The sequence below is a fragment of the Lissotriton vulgaris genome, chromosome 5 (genome assembly GCF_964263255.1).
Source record: "Lissotriton vulgaris chromosome 5, aLisVul1.2, whole genome shotgun sequence".
Classification (NCBI taxonomy): domain Eukaryota; kingdom Metazoa; phylum Chordata; class Amphibia; order Caudata; family Salamandridae; genus Lissotriton; species Lissotriton vulgaris.
Genome location: NC_141693.1, coordinates 1,152,500,320 through 1,152,513,870, shown reverse-complemented (window position 1 = coordinate 1,152,513,870; position 13,551 = coordinate 1,152,500,320). Strand labels below are relative to the sequence as shown.

Here is a 13,551-nt window from a genome sequence, read left to right as displayed (position 1 = left end):
GGAGTGGAGTCTCACAAATAGTCTACATCCTGAGGTGGCTCAGGGCATCTTCTGGCAGTTTAGAGGCCTCTACAATATCTTTTTACCACAGTCAAGAAAGAGCAGTGTTAAACGTTTTGTGCATTAGAGTTCCATGAAAACACTTATTAGGAGACGCCTTACGGCTGGAATGGAACACAGGACTCCTGTATGCATTCCTACCTCTGCACATTCTTCCCTGAGTTCTGAAAAAAGATCAAGAGCAACCCGGCCCACGTTATCCTAGTGGCTCCAGATTGGGCCACTAGAGTGTGGTATCTGGAAATAACAGTCAGTGTGCATCTGTGCTTCGATCAGGCTGCCATTTAGTTGCAGCAGCAAGGCAGGCCCCTTCACCTAAACCTGCACAACCTACACCTCCATGCATGGAAACTGAGCAACGGCAGCTGAATGCATTTGATATGCTGCTGGAAGTAGTGGATGTCATTCTTGCTCCCAGATGCTATTCCACAGATTCCCTTTATGCCAGGCGCTAAGACAGATTTTTGCCCTAGGGAGGTATCTGCAAAATTGACCCTTTACATTCCAAGCTGTAGGATGTTTTTCATCCTTGTCCCAGCAAGACCTTTCAGTGGGAACTATTAAGTTATTTTTCAGCCCTTTCTGCCTTTCTACATTTCTGGACTAACTTTTTTTATATCGCGCACACGTTTTCTCCTGGGCGGTTAGTCGTGCCATTGTGGGTCTTTAATTTGATCTTGATGTTTTTCATGTGTACGCCATTCGAGATAATACATAGCTGCTCACTGTGTCTAATGACTTAAAAGACTGTCTTTATAATTGTAATGACTTCAGCTTATAACATGAGTGAATTCCATGTACTTTTGGTGCAAGTGCCCTACACCACCTTTTCACAGACAAACGGGTACTGAGGACTTGGGTGGCCTTCTATCCTAAAGTCGTGACTTTTCTGTGTGGAACAATCCATCACCCTGCCAGTGTTCTTTGCCCCCACGCATCCCTCAAAAGAGGACGAGAGGTTTCATAAGTTGGATCCAAAAGGGATTTAAGTTTTTATGTTACTCTTACCAAAGACCCGTGTTGCTAATCAGCTTTGTGTATGGTTCTCTTGGGCGAAAAAGAGAAGGCAGTGCAGAAGAGGATCCTGTCAAGGTGAATCGTACCTGGCTTAAGATCTGCTGTGCTCTAGCGATAAAGCAGCAGGCAGAAGGTTTGCCAGCTCATTCCATCAGGATAAAATCTGCTACCACTGCATTGGCATGCCTGTCCTTAACATCTGCCAGGCTGTGACATAGGCAGCGGTGCATACTTTCAGGAAGCACTACTTCGTTGAAAGTCTGGTCCGGCGGGAAGGATATTTCACATCTTGGTCCTGCAGGACCTTTGATGAGTCCACTCTACAGACCCTTCAACTTGGGAGGTACTTCTTTGCTACCTTTTCTACATTGAGGAATTTGGGGTTAGAAGTATCCATCAGAACAAGTTTCGTACTGTTGGTAATGCTCTTTCTGGTGTATATTCTCTTCCCGCAGATTCCTCACTGCCCCCCCCCCCCCCTCACTGTTTTGTGGAGTGGCCTATTTTAGCACCAAAGATGGTCACAAATTAGTAATCAACACTCTGGGCCCAACAATTTTTTACCCTCAGCAAAATCAGATAAATACATCACCATGCAAAGGTGGCACTTTTATGTGGCTTCTCTGTCATTTCTGGGGAATTATGAAGCAAACACAGAGCTGCTTAGCTCCACAGCGGCAGGTGGCAGCATTGCTAGAGAAAAACTTTTGGATGCATGGTGACACCCAGGTAGTATTAGAAGGTGAGGTGGGTGGTGGGTGTTCTCCTACAAAGAGTCACAGAAGGTATTTTTGTTAATGCTCCAAGGATATTGGAATGTTGACCCCCCTCAGGCGGGTGTCCTGGAAGTATGATGCCATGAAACATACTGATGAAACTGTGTATATCATTATGCCCTCAGAAGCCTTACATCGAACACAGGCATGGTTCTAGTCTGGGAAACGACTGTAAAACCCAACCTTTACAAAAAAAAAAACACTGGTAGATCGTTGTACATAGAATGAGGCGTTTGATTTAGTTAATGACTATTCTTACACTGGTGTAGTTTTATAGAGTAGTGCAAATTTAGGAAAACATAGCAGAGTACACTGCCAACCCTTGATTTTGAATTATTAGATAACACATTCTTAAGATCCTTGATGGATATGCTGACAATAACCCATCTCAGATTTAAAGCTGAGAAGGGGGTATTGTCCACTAGGTTTATTCCACTGAGTGCCAGAGTCCAAGTAGCCGTGTTTGTTTTGGTGAAATATCTTCAGTTAGCATTTAAAAAGCCCACTATGCAAAAGATACTAAATGAGATGGCTGGTTGTGTGGGCCTGCATTTTTATTGCTTTGACTAGTTTTTAAGAAGTTGAAAGGAAATGTAGTATTGATGCTATGATTCCCCCCCAAGTTGGACTGCATTGAAAGAGTTGAACCAAGTAAATAGCTGGCTCTATTTATAAGACTTTTCTCTTTGACATTTTATAGTCTACATTAGCTCCACGTTAAAGGGGAAAGATAGAGTACCCAGATTCCTTTGTGTAACTTAATATCTTTTGTGGGTAGATTTAGGCTAAAAGTGTTGCCTCTGGGGCAAGAACAGTGAATTTGGAAGAGGCAGGAGCTGCCTTAGTCTTGTATAATGACTGTGGTAAGGCAGTTGACGATTGTAAACACTTTCTATGGCTTTCCGTCCCTTTACAGATATCAATTATTTAGCTCAATCCTGTTAAATTTCCTTATCAATAGATTAGAAGTGTTCCTATTTGCATGAATAGGGGAAAGTTTAGCAACTAGTGATGTTGTGGGAAATGTGGTCAAATACGCTTTAACAAAACCTGAGCAGTGTAGATCACTTAGTATTATTAACAACATACTTGTAGTCCCTGGGCACAGATGAATAAAACGACTATGTTGTTTCTAGCATAATCCGTAGTGTGACTTAAACCATAGGCAGGTTTATTACATGAGAATAAACCAAGGCGACTGTATATTTCTTGTTTTAAATAGTGTTGTCAAGGAAGATCTAGTGTTGGAGATATCCACATTATGTAGTGATAATGAAATTGACAAGCTGTAAACTGTCAACTTTATAAAAAACTGTCTTGATAACTTTTATTGAGGTAACAAAGGATTGTATGGTATGATTGCACAATGCAAAATGTTTTCAAAGACTCCTTCAGCCTGGTTTCTTTATTGCCCCATGATGAATATGTATTCAAAGATTATGTATAGCACAATCTTAGCATACATTTCATAGCTAATCCAGTGACCGGTATCAAATCCAGCACTCATGGGATTTTTAGACTGTTCTATCATGGTGTTTAAATCCCTTTTTCTCAAGTGTCGGAGAGAGTAGTTAAAGATAGAGTAGTTACATCTCAGTGTTCACTCGCCACTTAACACTTGGTTTGATTTAAGGAGGGGGAAGTAGAACCTAGTGCTGAATAATATAGGTTTTATTTGTTGGAACTCAAACAAGTTATAACCACAAGGCATTCATCACAAATGCACAGATGGTGCATAGCTGTACAAAGTTGCTGCAAATACCGTGTAGTACAAGATTGTGTACGGACATGTCTGTTGATGCTGAGTCTGTTTTGAAATAGTGCAACAGGCAGAAAGTTGGACAGACTGAATGGTTGACAAGAGATAGAGAAGATTATGGATTGTGTATGTTTATGTATGGATGGTAAACGTGTGATGGGCGGTGCACTATTGTACTATTGTGTAGAGGAATTGAGAAATGGAAATTCATGGATGGTGCATGTCTGTATAAGGAATGGAAAAGATAGGTAATGTATTCATGTGTGGAAATTTGAGAAATGACAACTAGATGCCTGGTTGTTTAGATTTGGGGTACTTAAAAGTTAACTGCTTATGTTCATCTGGCTCTTTCATTTGATTAGTACTTTTGACATAGCTGCACACATTTCTGTTATTGTGCAAAGAGGAATTCTAACTTCTTCAGCGCAGCATTGTGACATATTTCACATCTCCAGGTAAAACAATTGGAAGAACAACTGCAGCATGCAATGCTGAACAAAGAACTGCATAGTCTCAAACAACAACTGGAGATCATGGAGGAGGACAAAAAAGAACTAGAAGCAAAGTGTCGAAGTGCAGAGGAACAGGTCAAAAACCTTAAACATTCAGGTAGGAATTACCAGAGGCTCCTACTTTACGCCAATATTGTATGTAGGTGCATGTCAAAAAAGTAAGGTACACATAAGATGCATGCAGTGACAAGTATTCAGGTATATTGTATACATATGAGAACATAGGAATTATACACATACAATATGTGCAGTGACAGCTATGCAGGTACATTTAGAAGTAAAGAATCTTGGTTCTAAAACAACGATGTTGAGTAGATGTTTTACCAGGTAAACATGGGTTTTTGTGGATTAACTTTCTTGTGACTCGTGGATAATTCTTTATGAAAACGCTTCCAGTATTGTCTGTATGATCCAGATTTGTACTTGATATTGTTGTTGCAGCCCGTGTTACGTCCAGTTAGTTGCATTCCTGTTATACAGTGGTCACTTAATGGCTGTTAGTGACATTACGCTGTAAAGTAGTGTATGAGGAGCCTTACCGGAATGCATATAGTTAATCTATTGTTACATGATTGTTTTTCAAGATGGTACACCAACAATACAAACACATTTTTCTATTATGTCTTTCAAAGAACAGTTGAAACCAAGTTACTATGGATTATTGGGTTTTAGTTTATCATGCTGTTTCCTTTCTTCATTAATTTCTTAATATCCACCTTACTGAGAACTCGTTGGCTAGCCTGTGGATACCAATCTCTCCTCTTTTCTAACTACTTTCTGGCGCAAATGCACCTGGTTTCTTCCAGCCTTCCATAACCTGTTCTTTCACAACACATACATCAGGATATGAAAGTTGCTGCCCACAGCCTGAATTATCCTCTATAATTTGCCAGGATGTAGTTAATGTTTTTCCATCGCTCGCGTCTGATACTGAATATCTACCTTAATATTAAAGACCAATGGTATTGTATAGTTGTACTCATTTGTTCCTTTTTTCTTTAAACACTTACACGTGTTCTTTTGCAAATTCTGAACAAAATAATCAAATTTTTGATTGAAAAGGTTTCAGAAAATAAAATATTAACTAGCATTCACATCATCTAGAACTTCAGTCTGTTGCCATCAGGCTGTCATTTTTGATATTTTTGGATCAATGTAACATGCCTATGCAGAATAATTACGTAGATGAGTTAAGCACCCAGGTTACCCCTCATATCCAGCTTAGAAAACCTCAGTAGGCTTTGAACAACATACTTTATCATATTTTAACAATTCTGAATTTAACTTTCCTTTTAATAGACCTAATGTGAGGCATATACAATAAGAGTATACCAGAAACCCCCTTTTCATTGGGGATCCCCTTATCCAGCTTGACGTCTATTTGTGCATATCTAATAGAATCAGGCCTCACACTGACATCTCAAAGGATCGCCTTTAGATATCTTCCTGAATGTAGCAACACTGTTCAAAGGAAACTGCTGTGTCTCTCATTTCATAGGTTGTAGTTGATCCCAGTAAACACAATTGTGCTTTAATAGGTAATGATTGCATCCCACCTTTTCATTAACAGATTAACCCTCAGGACTCCTCTACAGTAGGTCAGTTTTTAAGCACATTAGACGTTGTAGAAACATCTTGGTTATCCCTCACTGGCAAATTATTTTTTTGCAGCCTGTATTGAATGAGATTGGCTCTATATGCATGATTATAATTCTGCTGAATGGCCAGATTTGCTAACAGATTTTTTGTTATTGATTAATAATTTATTTCCTGGGATCGCTCTTCTCATTTTGGGCTAGGATACCGCTCAATAATAGAGAAACTACTTACAAAGATTAGTGATTGACTTGTCTTCTCTCCTTCCTCAAGGCATATTTTGTTTGAAGTTGATATGACTTGTTTGCCTATGGCACGATTGGACCATAAATTATGGCTGGTTTAGTGGTTCTTGCATGTTTTTGAAATTACTCGTTTGGTACGTTAAATTTTAAATTGAGCTCAACAAAAATTCATTATTTATTACTAATAAAGAACATTGGCTCAATGTTTGAATATTTCTCTCCCAATACGGACTTATGTAATTTTTAATGCTTTGTCGAATTTCTTTCCTACAGAGAGATGAGGTATTGAGCAAAATTAGAATCCTATTCTTATTTTTAAAAATATTTGTATGTTAAATAGTTGTGACTCATCAATACTTGACCTTTATTGAGCTATAAAGCATTTGTTTGCAAAGTAGATAAGAAATTTTAATGTCAGATCTCTTTGTATTGAATTGAGCAATCTCATCCATTAAATGTAAAGCCTCCTTACCAGTCCAAAATAACTTTAAGACCCCTGCCCCACCTAACACTGCCATGTCATTGTTCAGAGTCAAGCTTGCTTTTGCTACAGTGAAAAATCGAATATATATATATATATATCACAGCATAGTCTATCATATATTTAGTAGAGAGAAATATCTTGATCTACTGTCATATCAATCCTTGTTGGTGGTGTAGTCAAGGAACGGTAACCTAATGGTTGTGTATTTATCTGGCACACCTCTGACGCTTTTTTTTATTCCATTGTTATCCGACAGACCCTGTTCCACCACAAATCTAGGAAAGATTTATCTGAGGATACTATTTGTTTGCTAGTTTTTGCCGTCTGTGGGACTCTTCAGTAGGGTAAACTAGAGTTCAGTGGGCAATTAATTGAGTGTTAGTTGCATCTCTAATGTACTACAGAAGCTCCTTCCACAGGATTTGTGATTGCAATATGTGTAACATATCACATAAGCAGAGACAACCTCCCTACCATGAGTGTCCCTGGGTATAAAGCCTAATTTGGCCTATTCCTTTTACCACCATCAATGTATTCTGTGTACGACCACATCATTTACCTTGACACAAGGTATTTTCCTGACTAAGTCCTGATACCATATTAAGAAGCAATGACATTTTCTGCCTCCATCTGCAGGCAAAGAGGGTTTTCAGTTCTAGAGAGTGGTCTGTGAATGGAGAACTGATTAAAGAAGGTTCACACTAAGGTCGGATTTTGGAAATCCATAGATCTGCTTATAATGGGAATTGTACCTTTTCATTAAGTCTTGAAGGCCCATTTGTATTCTAGGATTCTGTGGGCGCCTTGTGTGTGCTGCCTCTTGCTGCCCATTTGTGGAATCCCAAACCTCAGTGTGCTGAGTGGAAGCCTAGGGATTAGAGTTCAAGATGGTGGTTACATCGTATTGTAGGTCTGTATGGGGAAGATGTTGCACGTTTTCATCTTGGGTATTTTTCTTCTTTGTTACATGTGAAAAATTAAAACTCTTTCTTATATCTGTGATTATTTCCATTAACTCTGATGAGGCTTAAGTGTTTCATTTCTGATTTTAAATCCTGCAACTTTATGAATGTTTTCCATATTCAACAGTATGTGTGCTAGACTCACTGTTGTGATGGAGCACAGCACAAGTTTATGTTGTGGATGACAGATTTAAAGTATTTTGTATTCTTTGAGCTAAGTGCTCCATTGTGAAAGTGGTTGGTTGCATGTTTCTACATCTCATGTAAATAAAATCTACATTGCTGCCTCTATATCTACTTTCACTACATCAACCACATGACTACTCAAAAATCAACTTTTTATAATAGGAATTTTTCTTAATTTGTATTCTTTTTTTATAATTTAAATGTTTGTAAATATTTTACATTAATTTTTAATTATTGTAATGCCCCAAATATCATTACCCTAAAGATTATTCACATTCTTAATAGTTAATTAATTTGTTTTGAAATCTAATAGTTTATTTCTATTCCTAATACTAATGCATCGGTTTCTCGTGTTTAGTTCTTTTAATTTATTGGCTATCTTTGTATTTTCCCTTTTACTACATTAATTTTAATTATTGCAATTTGATTTAAGTTAAAATAAAAATAAAATGTCAATGATATAACTCAGCAGAAAAGGCTGAAGGGAACCCCCAATCTTCCACTTTTATTACATATTTAAATGTATCACATTTTTCTTTATTTAAGTCAATTTTTTTTTGATTGAACTTTATTCTTGCTAGCCCGATTTCCTAGTACGTTTTAATTCAATTTAAATTAAGGGTGAAATAAAATATGTAATTAAAATATCTCTCATTGGAACCCTTCAGCTCTCCCAACTTCCTTCTTTTTAAAAAAAAAAAAAAAATGTAGTTTAATTTAATCGGTTTAGTTTTTAATGACCCCAAATTTATTAATGGTTCTTACTTTTGCTCATATAACTGTTAGAGATGCAGTTAATATGTTGATATGATGGAGTTAACATAGTTGCTGGTAGATATAGTCATACCAACTCTAATATCAGAGGCAGCACCTGACAATCCTCTCTTCTCTCATGTTGCTATTAGAGCATGTTTTTATTTACTCTGATTGTTGTTGATGGTAGTTGTTTTTGTGACTTGTCAATGGTTTCTATGCATCCTCTCCATAATTTCAAGTCCCTGCTGCTCAGCCAGTGTGTGTGTGTGAGGTCACGGAATGTTGATGAGTGCCTGGGTGGTGTGAATGTCAGTTAGTAAGTGTGGGCTGAGCATCAATGATGCTGCTCCTGGTGGGGCGTTACCTTACACCTCTAACCTATGCATTTTTCAAAAAGAAAGAGGAATTTGCTATATTTGATATGCACATCAACATTAGTCTCTTTGTAACTCTAGAACCTGTCGTAATGAGTATATATTTGTTTTTCTAGTGCAACCTTGATGAACAGTGCCTTTCCTCTTCAAGCACTACCCATGTACAAACTGCCCCACAGCCGTGTTGCAGGTTGTTACATTCATATACAATACAAACTCATCAATTGCACAACGCAAAAAGTCCTCTTTTAGTCATTTGCTGTAAGCACATATAGAACCGATTTTCTTTGTCCAAAGGAATCGCGTAGTATTTATCCAAAATCCAAGCTATATTTCTTTTTTAAGACACAGTTCTTGACAGCCGACGCGCGTTTCGCCCCCTATGGGCTTTCTCAAGGCAAATCTTTAATTTATACAGAACTTTGTCTTCCAGTGCTAGAGTATGATCTGTTCCCTTTGAAGGGCGTCCGCCCAATCAACAATCTCCAATGCTCGTGGTGCTCTAATAAAGGTTGAAGTAGTCCTTGTTTTCACTGTGAAGCCTTGATAAGTTCCAACTTGAATTTCAAACAACTTCTTCCACCGAAATCACTTTTCAAACCTCTAACCTCTAAATAAGCTGAATAAACCTACAACCTATAACCTCCACAGAAGTTGGGTGTTTGCCGGACTAAATATCGTGTAGGGTTGACCACAGCAGAATTTGCTGCTAAATTAACTTTCAGTCAACCCAGTTGAATGTATTCTCTTTAAGGAACAAACCTGGGAAAGGTGTTTTTGCAATACATGCTATGTAAATGGCATTCACCACCATTCTGATATTAATGGAGGGATATCTCTTGTTGGTAGAATCAGATTGATCCTCATGTTGATACATCAGAGCGGGCAGACTGTTTATGAGACAGGGTGACAGGATTTTTGAGACCATTTTCACAACGTAATTCAAAAGAACAAGTTGTTATAGTTTTCATTAGGTGCACGGTATAGAGTGGCTAGTTACCTAGAAGGTTTATCCGCCAAGTATTCTGCAGTTGAATTAAAGTCTTCCTTCCCTTTAATGGTGATATATTGTCATGAAGTCGTAAATGCTTGGATCTATTTTGGTGAAAAAATGTTTTGTCCTTCACTGTGCAAGTACGCTTGTATAATTTACATTGTTTTTACCACGTTGTGCCTTCAATCCCCAACAATCATTGCTTCTTTTAGTTTTTCCAGGATGACTTTTCTCATTCCTTGTCCTGTAACACTTCCCCGCGCTTTGTATTAGAATCCTTTACACGTAAGTGGCGTAATAGGAAACACCAATGTCGCGCTTCCCCTGGTGTAGCAATAACTAAAGGAGGACATACTCTCAATCCCCATGGGAGTAAGGCAAAGATGTGATGTGGGCCTGAACAATTTGATCTTTTAATGGATGTTGCACTATTTAGGTTGCATGAGTCGATACAATTAGGTTCAGTACTAATACAACAGGTTGTAATATTTCGTGGGCATAAGCGACAAGGAGTTAAATTTCAAATTTCAAATGGTATGTTCTCTAAGGGGTCTCTGTTCAGCTCTCTTGGTCAGGCATGACTTGGGAAACATGAACAATACTGCGAATATGTAACAGAATCACTAGTCACGTTAGATCTCACTTCAAGTACAGTAGTAGTCAAGAGCACTCTTAAGGCAAGATTCTGTGCTAGCACGTACACACCTGATGCTGTGGTTCAAGGATATTGGCCTCAATTTGTGGTTGATCTTATGGTCTAAATCGCATAGTTCAAGCGCCTGACCCTGATCATACAGTTCCTTTACAGTTGTTAGGGTGATGCAACTGTCCATCCCTAATTACGCTGAACCTTTGCTGCAGTCTGAGGCACATTGGTGGTCCAAGTTTATTGTGCGTTAGGCACGCTGGTAGTACAAGCTTTCTCACACCTGTCCCTTACAGCATCTAAGGCGCATTTGTGGTCCAAGCCACCGTGAGCTGTACCTTCACAGCAGCGTTTGTGCACGCTATATTAGCATCAATCAGTCTACAGTTGAGTGGGGATCTTCCCCATACTGAGTAAGGTCTACTGTGCAGTCTCTGACGCGTGGCACCTACTGAACATGTCAGGAAAATCTAGAATTCAGCTCCTGTCCTGTCATTTCCGATACCCTACACATATCAACTTAGGAGAAATTATTTCTCTTCAGATTCCTTGTTCATGTACGATGGTTCCTAGGCATGGCCCCCTTTTACTTTTTCATGCCTGAGATTGCAGGCATAATCTCACGACCACTTTCTGCCGCAGAACTTGCACAGCAAACGGTAACATTTTGCATGACTTGCAAAATCTCCGGCAAGATCTGAGGTTCTGATTTTGCGATGGTGCCCTGAATAGTGGGGACCGAGGCATAGCCAAGGAGAATAAAAGCAACATTTTACCTTACCACACACTGTCCATGAGCAAAAATTGGCACACTGAGCAGACAAGGTGGCAAGTAATTGCTGTGGTCCTGACATATTTGTGGTTGTATTTAATCTGTGGAGGGTGAATAGAGGACTGATTCTAAGATACCTGCTGTATGTCTATAGCATTCATAACTTTAAGCTACACCTGTGTCTAGCTAACTCAGTGCATGATTGAAACTAACAACTATTATTTCAGTAACTTATTGATGTTTAGTGACATTTACTTGTCTGGAACAGCAATAAAACATTTGTAGTAGAAATGTTTGCAGTTAAAAAGAGGTTAATGACACTGACTTTGCATTGAATTGGCATTTGCATAGCACTGTCTTCCACCTTATGAGAAACAACGGGATTAACTTGACTGCTTGTATATAAAAATGTGATAAGACATTTACACATCGATTTTGGAACTGAACTAAAATTTCTATGAAGCAACAGAAGAGGGACCTGAAAGTGGCAGAGGAGTCTTGTGTATTATGTCTTTACCACAATACATCTACAACTCGACATAGATATTGTATGCACAGATCCTGGATGAGAGCACTGATTAACAATTCAGCGGATTTGCTATTCAGAAGATAGTCGTTGTGAGATCAGTTAATAAGTGGCATGTATTTTGTGGCTCTGTGGTTCTTGGAATGTGAGTGCTAATGAAGTGGGATTAATAGGTTTAAGGACGAGAATGCTAAAGTGACTTTGGGGGGCGGGGTAGGAGGTAGTGAGAAGCGTATGTCCACCTGTGCAGGGATTGCAGATCGGTTTTTATTGTGCGAGTCCCTTGGAGAGGTAGAGAGAAATGGTGCTATGAATGGACTTGGTAATTAGAAGCACTGTTTCCTAGAACACCTTATTCTAGTTGAGTCTGCCCTCTTGGTGACCGAATCTTGTGGGATGGCTTGTTTAAGAAGATTCAAAATTGTGCAAGTAGCGAAGTTAATAACTTTGCACAGAAACATAAGAGCATATTGGTATGAGACAACCAATATACTATTAAACTAGTGAATCTCCCTGGGAGACCCCTGATTATACCGAAACCCTGGGAAGCTTAACGCCGGCTTCTATCCGGAGGTGACGGAGCGAGCGGGCGAGCAGCAGAGCAGGCAAGATGGCAGTGTGCGAGGAACTATAGCGCCCCTATAGTGCCCACCCCCGGGATCAGAGCTGACCAGCCCCATCGGATGGCGGTCCTCCCAAATAGACATTCGGAGGGGCTCGGCTGGAGCCTACAAACCACAGGGACACCAGCCCGATGCTGTCAACCTGAATGCAGGGGAGAGCCCTGCTACCTTCCCCACGAGGCTGAGGCATTCCATGAGGAGTGAGGCAGGCCCACCGGAGAAGAGGGGAGGGGTTGGACTTGTTTTGAACCTAGATCGGGGAGAGAGAACGCCAACAGGGCTGGCAAAATGTGGGGGCGCTGAGGTCAAATTGAGCAAAGCATGGACTCTGCTGCCTCCCCCATGAGACAGCGACGCAGCACGATTGGTCCTGAAAAAACAAGGGCCTGGGAGTGACAGCGGCCTTATCAGAGAAGAGGAGCAGGGTTGGACTTTGCCAAGAACTTCAACGGTGCAAGGAGAAGCTGTCCGGGCATAAAGTTATTAATGGTGAGGGGCACCCCAGGGACTCCACTGTGACTGAGGGGAGATTAGAATCTTGGGCACCCCGCCATTGATTGGCCTTGACTGCAGCAGTAGGGAGTTGTAGAGAGGCAAAGCCCTCTCCATCAGACACCCCACAAACAGAAGTCCTACAGAAGGGATAGACCAGAGAGCGAGTGAGGCGGAAGGCCCTTTGACAAACTTCTGCCCCCGCGCTCTCTGCCCTGATGTGTCATGTTCCCCGTGCCTGCTGCTCTTCTGGAGAATAGATCATGGGTAAACTCCGACAGAAGGCCTTTCGTAGTTAGCATGGATCCTCGAGGGAGGCAGGACAGCACCTGGACCTCCTTTAATTGGGGAAGTTGCTTCAGGCTGCGTAGCAGCCACCAAATTCAACACCATATCCTCTGCAGGTCACAAAAGAGAATCGTCCATATGACGATGACTGATCCTCTGTCAGCGGGGGACTCTTCCCCCCCCCCCCCCAATACTGACACGGTGGGTAGGTGGGTGGGTGGGTGGGTTTTATGGATGGATGGATGGATGGATGGATGGTGGGTGGGGCGATTGATGGGAGAGCATTCCCCTGGATGGCACCCTGACTCCTGAAACAAGGATTTCAATGGAGGGTGGGAATGTATACTGGGCGACAAGAGACAATCGGGAGAGCGACATGTCTGAGGGGAGGGGGGGAGCAAGGGACAGAGGGGGGGGCTAGGGAAGGGAGGGAGGTAGGGACGGGGGGGGGAAGAGTTATTGTTTCTAAGTGACCTTACAAGG

General features: G+C 40.6%; 1 protein-coding gene across 1 annotated transcript in view; it reads left to right on the top strand.

Annotated features, from left to right (window-relative positions):
- SHTN1 (shootin 1) overlaps positions 1-13,551 on the top strand; it is a 630,861-nt gene that overhangs the window by 389,353 nt on the left and 227,957 nt on the right. Inside the window, exon 10 of the mRNA XM_086922914.1 lies at positions 4,068-4,221. Coding sequence (XP_086779040.1) covers positions 4,068-4,221 — 154 coding nt within the window. The remainder of the gene's footprint in view (positions 1-4,067; positions 4,222-13,551) is intronic.